Genomic DNA, 15,187 nt, shown 5'->3' with positions numbered 1-15,187 from the left:
GCCCCCGCCAGATCTAGAAGAGGCGGGAATACACCTTATACAGCATTAGGTAGACCCATAACCCTGAGGTCCCCAGCACCCATCAGAACTTACTAAATCCAGTAGTGAACTCCTCTGGAGTCAGATAGCCATTGCCATCAGCATCCAGGGCATCAAACACATCCTCCAGCTCCTCCAGACTGAGCGGTAGCTCCTTATGCAGCTTCTGAAAACAACCCAGAGTGTACTGGTTAACACTGACCTTCACAGTGGGGGTGACCTGGAACTGCAAAGCCTTCTTCCAAAATGTGTCTAGAGTTTGGCGCAGTCCTACAAAAACCAGTAGCAAGATTCTGCATCCAGACTGCTTCACCATCCCTCTCCTCCTTTGCATGTTAGCACAACTACCATTGATTGGGTGCCTACTAATGTACTAAGCAATTTGCTAGGTGATTTATAAATAAATATTAAATATGCATTTATCTGTCTATCTGCATTTAATTCCCATGACAACACTTTGAGCTAGGCACTATTATCTCTGTTTTATAGATGAAGTTTGTGGTGACATTACCTGCTCCAAAGTCACATGGCTAGTAATGACATAGCCAGGAGTCATATCCAGTTCTGATTCCAAAGCCAGCACTCTCAACATCTGTAAAGGACTCAAATGGTACAGGACCAAATGCTTTTAGGGTAATAGCCATAGGCATGGTGTTGTAAAGTTAAACGCGATCATGAATGTAAAGCGTATAACAGTGCCTGCACAGAGAATGCATTCAATAAAAAGAGTAGGGAGGCAGAGAGAAAGAGAGACAGAGAGAGACCGAGAGAGATTCACGGCCCACTGAGGCCCCTCAAGGAGTGCATGGCAGAGCCAGGCTTCAAACCCTGTCTTCCCTGTTCTCCCCAAGTCCCCTTTCCTCCCCTGTTCCATGATGCAGGTGTGGATCATTTACTCCTAGAGTCCTCTCCTGCTGGAGGCCCCTGGTGTCCCAGTGCCTCAGCACTGCATTTGTAAGTGTCTGTGGATACACATTTTGGTCCTTGAGCTCTGAGGGGATGTGGGATAATTCCCCTGCAAACCTCTGAATGACCCACACCCAGGCCCCAAGTCCAGGTTCCACTCCTGCTCCCTGCTGACTGATAAGGAATTCCTAATAAGATGTCAACTGCCATTGGCTTAAGGTATCAAGCCCCCAAGAGTATTTGTGTGTTAAAGGGGACTGGACAGGACGGTGTGAGGAGGTCATCACTGGACTTGAGTCTAGAACAGACTCAGACCTCACAAGGACGGAAGGGCAGAGACCAATTGATGGGTCCAGGAGCAAAGCAGCTGAGCTGTTGCTGCTCTCTTCTGGCCTTCTGCCTGATGTGCAATGGCCCCAGGCCAAGGCTAATTTGCATAGTTGAAGCAAGTGTCTCCTTATGCCCAAATAATCTAGGTGTCCACATGAGAACTCCCCAGAGAGTTCATTATATCTCAGTCAACCATCTCCCTTCCTCTCAGTTACCTAAGGGGTAACTATGCAAAATTGCTGGTGTGGAAGTGACTGACAGCTGAAGACAATGAATACAGGGCTTTGTAGGAAGAAAGGTATATACCAACCCAGCAATATAAAAGAGCTGGCAGGTGGCAAAGCCCATAACATAACTGGCAAGAACACTTGGCTTGATCCTATGGCAGTTTTAGCTGATAAGCCACAAAGCTTAATTTGGCAGGTACATGCATTAAGGGAAACTATGATGCATTACAAAGTAGGAAGACAGGCTGACGTGGAAGCCATTTGGAAGAATTGAATTAAATATGAATGGGCTTTTCAAAAATGGGAGGAGAGTGAGAGAGTATGCAAAGATTCTAGAAGTACATCTGCTTAGCATTCAGCAAAATCTCTGATGTATCAACAATCCATAAACCAGCTGTCTCGAAAGCTACAGTAGAAGAATACGGGGTGAGGAGAGAGTCAATTTCGCAAGCAGGGATTCTATTAGCTTCACTGGAAATCAAAAGCACCACACCTGAGGTATGGTAAAAGCACAAGCTCCTGTCACGCTCACATTCCAGTCCTTCCTTGGGATAATCTTTCCTCCTTCCCCACCCTCAGCCTAGGATTGCCGGATCTGATTCAAAATGTTGTCTCTCACACTGGGCTGGAGCTACAAATGAGCTGCAAGAAAATTCCGGAGATCAGAGATCAACAGGACCCTCCTCCACATGCCTTTCACCCAAACACCTGATACATCTTTTTCTCGTTGGCATGAACCAGAAGAGGCTACTTCACAGCTCACCTTAGACATCATTCCTGAATCTAGCAGCACTTCCAACCCCAAATCCTCCCGTTGTCTAATACCAGCCCTTCTTGTCTACATCTGAAGCCAGTTTCCTCCTTCTGTTCTCAGCGAAAATGCGGAAAGCAATACTATAGGTTCCAAGTAATTCTTACCGTTCATGTCTCGGCAAGTTAGTGCTGAGCGCTGCTTCAGCCTTCTCTGCAACGGTACTATACCTGATTCTTTAACCTTGTTTTCCTGGCCCTCTTTGAAAAATCTTTTAGTCTTAATAACCATAATTCTCTCTTATTTATCGCTCTGCTCAGGGCCTGCAGAGTCATGGAAAACCACCTTCTTCTGGTATGGTCCCCTGGTACTGTTTACATTTTTAACTAAGTGAGATAAGCAGGGTGGAGGGGAGCGAGATTATTTATTCCACTGTGCAATAGGCCTGTGAGGCTCTGAGATTTGCCTAAAGTCACAGTGGAAACCACAGCTGGGAAAAGAACTGATTTTCTGATCAGGGCTTGAGCAACTGTCTAATAGTTCTTCAGTGCATTCATTCTGTAATTCCCTCACCTTCATTACCTCCCACACCTACCCCTACCAGCACCACCAAAATCGTAACACAAAGTCTCTCTTGCCAGCACCACCAAGACCCAGCCTTCCAGAGATCCTGCTGCACTCACAGCATTTTCTCACACCTGGAAGGATGGATCAGGGAAAAAGCGAGGCACGAGGAAGATCTCCTATATATATACGAATCTTATATATGGATTCATACTGCCCGTGGCCCAGGAGCTCTCGAGAACTTCGTGGCTCCTTTAAACACCAGCCTCACTCTTTCTTCACTCTCAGCTCCCGCATCACTTCCTCCGTAAGGCCCTTGCAACTCCCCAGGTTAGGTCAGGTTATACAAGCTCCCCAAACTACATTTCTCTTCTTCATAAGTCTTATCTCCATAAGCATTTTATATACGGATACATGTGATTAGTTGATGAATGTCTGCTCCCTCAGTGCTCCCGGAACAGGGACCTCATTCGTTAGGCATTGTTGTGTCCCCAGGATCTAGCCCAATGCTGACGAATATGGACTATTTAGGTAAGTGTTGAAGGAAGGCATAAATAAGTGCTTGACTAAGAAGAATGGCAGGAGACCCTGAGCTCCTATGTACAGAGTGCTGGTCTAGACCTCACACCTCCAGATCCTGACCAGCCCAACTGATTCTCAGCAAGACTTACAGTGACTGGCAACCGTCCAGGACCTGGAACATGAAGCATCTACAGCAGCAGTACTGAGAGTTCATGCTCCAGAGTCACGGGAAAATGATGTCTTTTGTTGCATTCCAGCCAGACTCCGTTACCTTCCTGGTCACCAGCCCAGAAACATACCTCATGTAGCTTAAAGCATATGGTTGCATAGCTTCAAACATGCTTCCATGACATTTTTATTAAGGAGAAAATCAGAGGATATCCATGTTTATGTCCAGAATTACACTGTCCCTCCTTCTGGGGCATCTGCAGCATTCTTTTCAGACTCCCGTTCCAGCACTAAGCACCCTTTTCTCTGTGGTACAGCTCAGCTATACCAAATCGCTTTAGGACAAGAGTGGGAGGCAGGAGGGGGGATCAACCTTTATCTGCTTTGTGCCTTGATGTGCTTGGCTTGGGCTGATTACTTGGTATAGGCCAGAGTTTCTCAACCTCTACACTACTGACAATTTGGAAAGGACAATTTTTTGTTAAGGGGGCAGTGGAGGAGAAGGCAGGGGAGGGACCATCCTGTGTATTATAGGATATGCAGCAGCATCCCTGGGCTTTGCCTGCTACATGCCAGCAGCACTTCCCTCACCAGTCGTTTCAGTCAAAAATGCCTCCATACCCTGTAAGGAATGTGGCTGTGCTTTGGTCAAGGATAGACCAAGGTAGAATGTTTACATCCCGCATGACTCAGTGAGTTTAGAGCACAGGCATGTAACTCCACTTGTTAACACGGCCACACAGCCATAACATGAGAAGGCCATCACTTGGCTCTACGCCACTATTGTCTGTAAAAGGTATAATTGCCCAGTTGACACTGTGCAGGTGTGCTTGTGCCCAGAGAAAGTCAGAGCTGTCTTCTCTGTAGACAGACACTGGGGAGCCAGAACACATGCCCAAAGAGAGAGAGAGTTAAGCTGCTGACCCTGAAGGCAAGGAAAAGCTGGCCACACAGCTGTGTGGGGGCCGCTGGACTAAGTAGCCAAGACAGGGCGGACAGGGTGAGAAAGCTGTTGATGAAAGCTGCTGCTGGATAAAACCATATTCACCTGACTACGGCGCCTTGAGTCTTCTTTCTGCTCATCCACCCACTCCCTCCAGACCTCAGCACAGGCTGGAACCTAACCCCAAGCATGACAATTGGCATAGTCGTGAAAATGACACGTTGCCTTATGTCCTCTAGGAGGCAAAAGTGCCGCCATTCATGTAGACTACACAAAGAAGAACCTTCCACTCATATCCAGCTCACATCCAGCAGCTGAATATGAGTGAAAGGTACCCTTGCCAGCAGAAATGTCCATTTCTTTTCTCTAAGACAGGACAGACAACTTGCATCTTAAAATTACAATGTGATGGTGCAGCCATTGTATAAAATGGTATGGTGTCTCCTCAAAAACTTTACAAAATAGGATTATCCTATGATCCAGCAATTCCACTTCTGGGCATATACCCAAAAGAATGGAAAGCCATGTCACCATTATTCACAAATAGCCAACAGGTGGAAGCTACTCAGGTACGGACTGACACAGGAATGGAGAAACAAAATGTGGTATATACGTACAACAGAATATTATTCAGCCTTTAAAAATATTCTGACACATGCTACAATACGGATGAAGCTTGAAGACATTATACTAAGCAAAATAAGCCAGTCCCAAAAGGACAAATATTAGATAACTCCACCTACGTAGGATACCTTGAGTAGTCAAATTCAGAGACACAGAAAATAGAATGGTGGTTGCCAGGGTCTGGGAGTAGGTGAAATGAGGACATTGTTTTATGGGTCCAGAGTTTCTGTTTTGCAAGGTAAAAAGAGTTCTGGAGATAAACGGTAATGGAGGTCGTAGAAGAAAGTGAATGTACTTAATGTCACTGAGCTGCACGCTTAGAAAATGGTTACAATGGTAAACTGTATTTTACCACGATTAAACACAGTCACAGTGCAGAGGACATCAGGGACTAGGCTGAGACGTGGTTCATACACAGTGCATTTCCAGGGATTTCCAGGTCCCAGTCTCAGGGCTAAGTGTGCTACATGCTTAAGCTCATTCAATTCTCTTTTAATACTGGGAAGTAGTTACAAATAATTCACAGCTGAGAAACTATAGCCTAGAGGGGTTAAGAGACTCACACAAATTCATGTAACTAGTAAGTTGCAGATTGAGGATTAAAACCCAAGTTAATTTACTACAAAAATCTTCTGAAGTTTTCTAATTAACCTAAATCAGGAGTTAGCTAGCTTTTTCTGAAAACAGCCAGAGAGTGCATATTTTAGGCTTTGTGGGTCATTCGGTCTTTGTCACAACTACTTCACTCTGCCACTGCAGTGTGAAAGTAGCCATGGAAAACACATAAAAGAATGAGCACATCTGTGCTCCAATAAAACTTTACTTACAAAAACAGGTAGCGGCTCAGATTGGGTTAGTTTGCCAACTCCTCAGTGACTCTTAAGTTTAGCGTAGACGAGAATTCTGGGCACTGTTGGGGAGGCAGGTGCTTGGTGTTGGTAGACAATCCTTTTACTCCTCCAAAAAATCAGGGAAACAGAGTTTTTGAGGCTCCAGCTTTTCTCAGAGAGATTTCCTGCCCATCCTCTCCCCATCTCCTTCTCCCAGCTATGGAGTCTCTTCACACTCTCTGCAGCCTTATCCTCTCTGTCCTTCTTTCCTCTGAGGCAGGACTGACTCAGCCCCGCATGAAGTTTCCAGGGTACTGCACCAGACCTAACCCGGCAAAGCATCATCTACCCCAATTCTGTCTGAAGAGGTCCCCACGAGAGGTTCCTCATGGAGGACGGTGTGACACCTGAGGAGTCACCAGGGAGGCAGAGGACTGCCTAAACACTGTTAACGCAGGTCAATGTCCATCATCTGCTGTCCCTGGAGCAGAACATGTGTACGGGAAGCCTCGAGCAGAAGACCGCTGTGCTCCTAGTCTGAATACACATTCGGCTCCTCCTGGGTTTCTCCAGGTTTCTCAGGGACCCCTATTAAAAACAGCTCAAGCATCCTGCCCTTTCTCCCTGTGGTCCCTGCTTTATCTGGATGGGCTGGCTACTTACTGGTAGGCTCAGATCACGTGGCAGTCTCCCCGCCCCCTTGACAATTGTGAAGCCAATTTCACCATCCACAGATAGTTTTTTGTAATAAGAAGAAAAACAGCCCTAGAGGAGGGGCTTACTCCTCTCATTCCATTTTCCCTTCCTTTCTTCCTTCCTTCCCTCCTTCCTTCCTTCCTCCCTTCCTTCCTTCCTTCCCTCCCTCCTTCCTTCCCTCCTTCCTCCCTTTCTTCCTTTCTTCCTTTCTTCCTTCCTTCCTTCCTTCCTTCCTTCCTTCTTTTCAACTTTTAAGTTCAGGGGCATATGTGCAGGTTCGTTATATAGGTAAACTTGTGTCATGGAGGTGTATGGTACATGTTATTTCATCACCCACATGTTAAGACTAATACCCATTAGTTATTTTTCCAGATCCTCTCCCTCCTGTCACCCTCCACTGTCCAACTGGCCCCAGTGTGTGTTGTCCCTTTCTGCCATGTGTCCATATGTTCTCATCATTTAGCTCCCATTTATTAGTGAGAACATGTATTTAATTTTCTGTTCCTGAATTAGTTTGCCCAGGATAATGGCCTCCAGCTCCACCCATGTGCCCACAAAAGATATGATCTTGTTCTTTTCTATGGCTACACAATATTCCATGATGTATATGTATCACATTTTCCTTATCCAGTCTACCATTGATAGGCATTTAGTTTGATTCCATGTCTTTGCTATTATGAACAGTGCTACAATGAACATACACATGCACGTGTCTTTGTGTCAGAATGATTTACATTCCTTTGGGTATATACTCAGTAATGGGATTGCTGGGTACATGGTAGTTCTGTTTCTAGGTTTTTGAGGAATTGCCACACTGCTTTCTACAATGTTTGAACTCATTTTCACTCCCATCAACAGTTTATAAGTGTTCCTTTAGTTCTGCCACCTTACCAGCACCTGTTATTTTTTGACTTTTAATAATAGCCATTCTGACTGGTGTGAGATGGTATCTCACTGTGGTTTTGATTTGCATTTCTCTAATGATCAGTGATGAATCTTTTTTCATATGCTTGATAGATGCATGCATGTCTTCTTTTGAAAAGTGTCTGTTCATGTCTTTTGCCCACTTTTTAATGGGATTGCTTATTTCTTATAAATTTAAGTTCCTTATAGATGATGAATATTAGACCTTTGTCAGTGCAGAGTTTGCAAAAATTTTCTCCCATTCTGTAGGTTGTGTGTTTACTCTGTTGTTGCTTTCTTTTGCTGTGCAGAAGCTCTTTAGCTTAATTAGATTCCATTTGTCAATTTTTGCTTTTGTTGACATTGCTTCTGGCATTTTCATCATGAAATCCTTGCCCATTCCTACGTCCAGAATTGTATTGCCTAGGTTGTCTTCCAGGTTTTGGGTTTTTTAAAAATAATTTCAGGTTTTAAGTCTGTAATCTTAAATCTGATTTAAGTCTGTAATCAATTTTGAGTTAATTTTTGTATATAGTGTAAGGAAGGGGTCCAGTTTCCATCTTCTGCATATGGCTAGCCAGTTATCCCAGCATTATTTATTGAATGTGGAGTCCTTTCTCCATTGCTTGTTTTTGTTAGCTTTGTCACAGACCAGATGGTTGTAGGTGTGCAGCCTTATTTCGGGGCTCTCTATTCTGTTCCATTGGTCTATGTGTCTGTTTTTGTATCAGTAACATGCTGTTTTGGTTACTATAGCCCTGTCGTATAATTTGAAGTCAGGTAATGTTATGACTCCAGCTTTGTTCTTTCTGCTTAGGATTGTCTTGGCTATTTGAGCTCTTTTTTTGGTTCCATATGGATTTTAAAATAGTTTTTTCTAGTTCTGTGAAGAATGTCCTTGGTAGTTTGACAGGAATGGCATTGAATCTATAAATTGCTTTGGGCAGTATGGCCATTTTAATGACATTGATTTTTCTGATCCATGAGCATAGAATGTTTTTCCATTTGTTTGTGTCATCTCCGATTTTTCTGAGCAGTGTTTTTCAGTTCTCCTTATAGAGATCTTTCAACTTCCTGGTTAGCTATATTCCTAGGCATTTTATTCTCTTTGTGGCAATTGTGAATGGGAATGTGTTCCTGATTTGGCTCTCAGCTTGGCTGCTGTTGGTGTGTAGGAGTGCTAGTGATTTTGTACAAAGTCCTAAGACTTTGCTAAAGTTATTTATCAGCTTATGGAGCTTTTGGGCTGAGACTGTGGGGTTTTTAAGATATAGGATCATGTCTTCTGCAAACAGGGATAGCTTGACCTCCTCTCTTCCTAACTGGATATCTTTTATTTCTTTCTTTTGCCTGATTGCTCTGACCAGGACTTCCTATAGTATGTTAAATAGGAGTGATGAAAAAGGGCATCTGTGTCTTGTGCCAGTTTTCAAGGGGGGAATGCTTCCAGTTTTTGACCATTCAGTATGATGTTGGATGTTGGCTGTTGTTTTGCCACAGATGGCTCTTATTATTTTGAGATATGTTCCTTCAATACATAGTTTGTTGAGCGTTTTTAACATGGAGAGCTGTTGAATCTTATCAAAAGTCTTTTCTGCATCTCTATAGATAATCATGTTTTTTGTCTTTAGTTCTGTTTATGTGAGGAATTACATTTCTTGACTTGTGTATGTTGAACCAACCTTGCATCCCAGGGGAAAAGCTTACTTAATCATGGTGGGTAAGCTTTTTGGTGTGCTGCTGGATTTGGTTTGCCCGTATTTTGCGGAGGAATTTTGCATTAATGTTCATCAAGGATATTGGCCTGAAGTTTTCTTTTTTTGTTGTGTCTCTGCCAGGTTTTGATACCAGGATGATGCTGGCCTCATAGAGTGAGTTAGAAAGGAATCCTCCTCCTCAATTTTTTGGAATAGTTTCAGTAGGAATTGTACCAGCTCTTCTTTGTATATCTGGTAGAATTCAGCTGTGAATCTGTCTGGTCATTGGCTTTTTTTTTTTTTGGTTGGTAGATTATTTGTTATGGGTTCAGTTTCAGAGCTTGTAATTTGTCTGTTCAGGGATTCAATTTCTTCCTGGCTCAGTCTTGGGAGGGTGTATGTATCCAGGAATTTATCAGTTTCTTCTGGACTTTATGTAATGCCCTTCTTTGTCTTTCTTGGTTTAAAGTCTGTTGGTCTGAAATTAGGATTGCAACCCCTGCTTTTTTTTATGTTTTCCATTTGCTTGGTAGATTTTTCTCCATCCCTTTATTTTCAGCCTGTTGGTGTCATTGCCAGTGAGATGGGTTTCTTGAAGATAGCACACCAATGGGTCTTGGTTCTTTATCCAGCTTGTCACTCTCTGCCTTTTAATTGGGGCATTTAGCCTGTTTATATTAAGGTTATTATTAACATGTGTGGATTTGATCCTGTCATGATGTTAGCTGGTTATGCAGACTTGTTTGTGTGGTTGCTGTACAGTGTCACTGGTCTGCATACTTAAGTGTGTTTTTGTAGTGGCTGGTAACAATCTTTCCTCTTCATATTTAGTGCTTCCATTAGGAGCTCTGGTAAAGCAGATCAGTGGTAACAAACTCCCTCAGCACTTGCTTGTCTGAAAAAGGATCTTATTTCTTCTTCATTTATGAAGCTTAGTTTAGCTGGATATGAAATTCTGTGTTGAACTTTCTTTTCTTTATGTATGTTGAACATTGGCCCCCAATCTCTTCTGGCATGTAGAGTTTCTACTGAGAAGTCTGCTGTTAGTCTGATGGGCTGCTGTTTGAAGGTGACCTGACCTTTCTCTATAGCTGCCTTTAATATTTTTTTCTTTCATTTCAATCTTGGACAATCTGATTACTATGTGTCTTGAGGATGATCTTCTTGTGAAGTATCTGACTAGGGTTCTCTGCATTTCCTAAATTTGAATGTTGGCCTCTCTAGCTAGGTTGGGAAAGTTCTCATGGATGATATACTGAAATATGTTTTCCAAAGTGCTTACACTCTCCCTGTCTCTTTCAGGGGCACCAATAAGCCATAGATTTGGTCTCTTTATATAATCCCATATTTCTCAGAGGTTTTGTTCATTCCTTTTCATTCTTTTTTCTCTATTCTTGTCTGTCTTATTTCAAAAAGCCAGTCTTCAAGCTCTGAGATTCTTCCCTCTGTTTGGTCTATTCTGCTATTAATACTTGTGATTGCATTATGAAGTTCATGTAGCATCATTTTTCAGATCTATCCCATCAGTTACATTCCTTTCTATACTGGCTATTTTGTCTGTCAGCTGCGATATCATTTTATTGCAATTCTTAGCTTCCTTGAATTGGGTTTCAATGTATGCCTGCATCTCAGTGATCTTCATTCCTATTCATATCTTTTTGTCAGGTCAGCCATCTCAGCCCAGTTCAGAACCCTCTCTGGAGTTCAGAACCCTCTCTGGGGAGGTAGTGCAGTTGCAGACACTCTGGCTTTTTGAGTTGTCAGAGTTCTTGCACTGATTCTTTCTCATCTTTGTGGGCTGATATTTCTTCAGTCTTTGAAGTAGCCGACCTTTGGATTTCTTTTTCTTTTATTCTATTCAATGACCTGGAAGGTTTGATTGTGGTATAAGGTGGGTTCAGCTGACTGGCTTCATTTCTGGAAGACTTTAGGGGGCCAATGCTCAGCTCCCAACTCCTGGACTGTGTGCTCTAACTCTGGGGGACTTGTATCAGCCTTTTTTCTTCTCTGGCTCCTCAAGGTTAGGAATATACTGTGCTGCGGGGGTGGGGTTGGGGGTGAGGGTGCTTCTGGGCCATTGATCACTGCTTTCCAATGGGTGGTGTCAGGAAGGCAAAGCTTTTTGTAGAGCGGTGGCAGTCGGATCTGTCCTTCTTCATATGTGCCAGCTGCAGCAGCAGCGGCAGCACGGTAGGGTGCACACTCACTGGCTGCCGCAGGGTGTTAGTAGGTGCCAGAGTGCCTGCCTCTGTGTGAGTGTTCATGACAGCGATGAAGGCAGCACAAACCGTGAGTGCCTGTGTGCACAGTTGTGCCGGTGGTGGTGTTACATGAGGGTGGGCACTGGCTAGTGCAGGTCTCTGTGCACGCTCTCCACCACCATAGGCAGGGGTGATAGCTTAGGGAAGGGGAAGGGTTTGCTGTTCTCTGTACCTAGTTTCAATTCTATGGCAGTATTGGCATCAGAGTGGGGCAAGGGTGTGGCTGGCTGGTTCTGTGCCCCCAAAGGCTCCAACTGCAATGGTGGTCTGGCAGAGAAGAAACACAGAGTGCACTCCTGCTGCAATAGTGGCAGAGCAGGGTGCATGTACATGTGAGTGCTGGCAGGACAAGGAAGGCAAAACCCACCTGCACACACATGCACTGGTAAAGCGATGTGGGGTGTTGCTGTGGGCCCGGGGGAAGCTGCAGTGTGGGGAGAGAGCAGGCTGGCTGGTGCAAGGCCTTAGGGGCCATCCTACTGGAGCTCTCTGCCAGTCAGCCAAAAGTCCACCAGCACAGGAGCCATGATGCAAGCCCCTAGAGCACCTACCGCTGCTCCACAAACAAGCATATCCGGGCTGGGTCCCTGGGAGAGGCCGGCAGACCAAGGGGTGCTCAGGTCAGACCAGCCCTGTCTTATGGACAAGACTGCCCTGCAGATTTCAGGTCTGACAGTTCACCTAGGACTAAAGTCTCCTATGGGAGCAAGTTGAGCCTAGGGAAATGGGTTTCTTGTAAAGCAGGTCAGTGGTAACAAATTCTCTTAGCATTTGCTTTTCTGAAGAGGATCTTATTTCTGTTTCATTTATGAAGTTTAGTTTGGCTGGATATGAAATTCTGGGTTGAAATTTCTTTTCTTTATGTATGATGAATATTGGCCCCCAATATCTTCTGGCTTGTAGAGTTTCTACTGAGAAGTCTGCTGCTAGTCTGATGGGATTCCCTTTGTAGGTGACCTGACCTTTCTCTATAGCTGCCTTTAACAGTTTTCTTTCATTTCAATCTTGGAGAATCTGGTTATTATGTGTCTTGAGGATGATCTTCTTGTGAAGTATCTTATTGGGGTTCTCTGCATCTGGCCATGCTCTCCTACAGATGTTCCCACATCAAACCCTCTGGGCTCTGCATCAACTAACATGGTGCCTCTACTTCTCTAAGCACTTTTCCCTGCCACTTCGAGTGTCCATGGTGATTGAGGGGTCTCCTCCTGCTGGGGTTCCAGGGGCTCATGGAGAGAGTGGGTTGCTCCTTGCCAGTTCAACTCAGCCATTCCCCTGGAGTTGTTGCGGGCTGGGAATGAGTCCCATGCATGGTAGCTCCATGCAGGATTCCAAGCTTCGTCCCCTTTCAGCCTAGATTCTGTGTCTTCCTTCCATCCATTCTCAGTGCCTTCCCTCTGAAGACCTGTTAGGAGTGCAACAGTCATCTTGGTCCTTCAGTGGCAGCTGTTCCATCTGGCTGCGTCTATTGGCCATGTTGGCCAGCACCCCATTCCATTTTCAAAAAAAATGCAAGCTGTCCATGATTTCTTCCCCCTTGACTTCTCCACTAGGTCCTCAGCCTCCTGTGTTCTTCCTTCCACTTGGCATCTCCTTCCTTGAAGACCACTCTCTTCTGTCAAGGACCTTTCCTGGTTTCTGAATTTGTGTGTATATGAAAAATGTGAAGCCGGGCACGGTGGCTCATGCCTATAATCCCAGCACTTCGGGAGGCCAAAGCAGGCGAATCACGAGGTCAGAAGACTGAGACCAACCTGGCCAACATGGTGAAACCCCATCTCTACTAAATACAAAAAATTAGTTAGGCATGGTGGCATGTGCCTGTAGTCCCAGCTACTCGGGAGGCTGAGGCAACAGAATCACTTGAACCCGGGAGGCAGAGATTGCAGTGAGCCAAGATTGCATCACTGCACTCCAGCCTGGGTGACAGAGCAAGACTCTATCTCAAAAAAAAAAAAAAAGAAAGAAAGAAAAATGTGAGCTCTTCCCCTTCCAGAACCCATAAGGCTCTGCTGGGATCCTAAGGTAAAGAAGGTGGTGGTGGCCAGGCCCAGGAAGCTGGACACCAACCAAAGGGGGTGACCATATGCACACCACAGCCCCAGGTAGAAGTGACAAGCCAACAATACAGATGCCTGGAGGACCTGCTCCAGGAGAGCCAAGGGGCATGGACACTTACTGCAGAGGGCCAGAGTTGACCATAAGGAGCCATTTTTATTCTTCTTCATGCATCTCCCTGAGCCCATCTTCCTTCAGAGGTGGCCAGTGGAAGCAATGAGAGATGGTGGTTAAATGACATGACAGGCTCTGTTCTCTCTCTTTTTTTTTTTTTTTTTTTTTTTTTGAGACGGAGTTTCGCTCTTGTTACCCAGGCTGGAGTGCAATGGCGCGATCTCGGCTCACTGCAACCTCCGCCTCCTGGGTTCAGGCAATTCTCCTGCCTCAGCCTCCTGAGTAGCTGGGATTACAGGCACGCATCACCATGCCCAGCTAATTTTTTGTATTTTTAGTAGAGACGGGGTTTCACCATGTTGACCAGGATGGTCTCGATCTCCTGACCTCGTGATCCACCCGCCTCGGCCTCCCAAAGTGCTGGGATTACAGGTATGAGCCACCGCTCCCGGCCTGTTCTCTCTCTTGACAGCCCTTGCTAGCATAAAGAGCTAAACATTTCAAATGCTTCACTGTCCACAGGTTCAGAAAAACCTTCAGAAAATTAAGTAGACGGCAGAAATGAATGCCTTGGATACCAAGTTATCTACTTGGTGGCTTGTTGGTTCCCACGTCCTCCTGCCTGGATCAGGAGTAGGACTGGGCAGGAAGGCTGAGTCAGTATCTCTGGGACTTAATGTTTCTGACTATATTTCAAGTCAAATATGAGTGACTTCTTTAAAAATTTATGCCTAGTTTAAATTCCCCATGCCTCCTCCTCCCTTCATTAAAGAGTAGGGCTCAATGAGAGTTAATTAGGTTATATACAGCAAGAGAGTACATGTGGCCCAGAGTTGACCCTCTATAAATGTGAATTCCCTTTTTTTTCCCTTTCTAGAGGGAATAATCAAAAGTTAAGCCTGATTTTAAAACCATTACCACCAGCCACTGCTACTGCAGACCTGTGAATGCCAATTATGAAGTTCACAGACAGGGGTTTGTCAAAGGTTTCCTCAAAACACACTGAGTCTAGCCTTCCACGTGGAGTGAGCCTTTGGGGAATGGGTTTTGGTGACAGAAACTTACTGGAGGAGTCATCACTGCAAAGAAGGGTGGGCTGGGCTCACTTGTGGGCTGAGCTGGTGCTGTTCCCCAGGTCTTTTCTCTCAATTCATGCAATAGTTGCACAGTGGAATAGCTCTTGGAGAAGCATAAAAGCACCATCATTTGGGGCCAGGGAGAGAAAGAACTGCCACACTTTATCTTGGGTCACAAGGCTCCTTTCTCAGCCTCCACACCTCACAGCTCACGCGCATGAGCAGAGATAGGGCTGAGCCGAATGAGGGTCTACATTTCATTGCCCAACTTTGGTATATTCTGAAAAACTAGACTTAAAGAAAGAGAACCCAGACTTTGCACTGCCTCCCACAGCACAGGGATGCATCCTTTCAAAAACTACTCTGATAGAGTGAGTGACACAAAGACTGAGGGGAAAAGAGCTGCTTTCAAAGTACTCTAGTGGAGTCTGTGTTTTATTCACCCATGTTCAAGTGAAATCCTGATGACAGCATAAGG

The 15,187-nt window shown here is 44.9% G+C and overlaps 1 protein-coding gene across 8 annotated transcripts in view; it reads right to left on the bottom strand.

Moving 5' to 3' along the window:
• Positions 1 to 15,187, bottom strand: part of CRACR2A (calcium release activated channel regulator 2A) — a 141,402-nt gene that overhangs the window by 70,298 nt on the left and 55,917 nt on the right. For all 8 annotated transcript variants that reach the window (XM_021671346.2, XM_064377530.1, XM_021671348.2 and 5 more), the window contains one exon: positions 94 to 205. In XM_021671346.2, the coding sequence (XP_021527021.2) occupies positions 94 to 205 (112 nt within the window). The remainder of the gene's footprint in view (positions 1 to 93; positions 206 to 15,187) is intronic.

This window comes from Aotus nancymaae, unplaced genomic scaffold (assembly GCF_030222135.1).
Source record: "Aotus nancymaae isolate 86718 unplaced genomic scaffold, 86718_ANA_hifiasm-v0.15.2.pri h1tg000016l, whole genome shotgun sequence".
NCBI classification, from domain to species: domain Eukaryota; kingdom Metazoa; phylum Chordata; class Mammalia; order Primates; family Aotidae; genus Aotus; species Aotus nancymaae.
The sequence above is the reverse complement of the archived record's forward strand: the minus strand, read 5'-3'. Positions and strand labels throughout refer to the sequence as shown.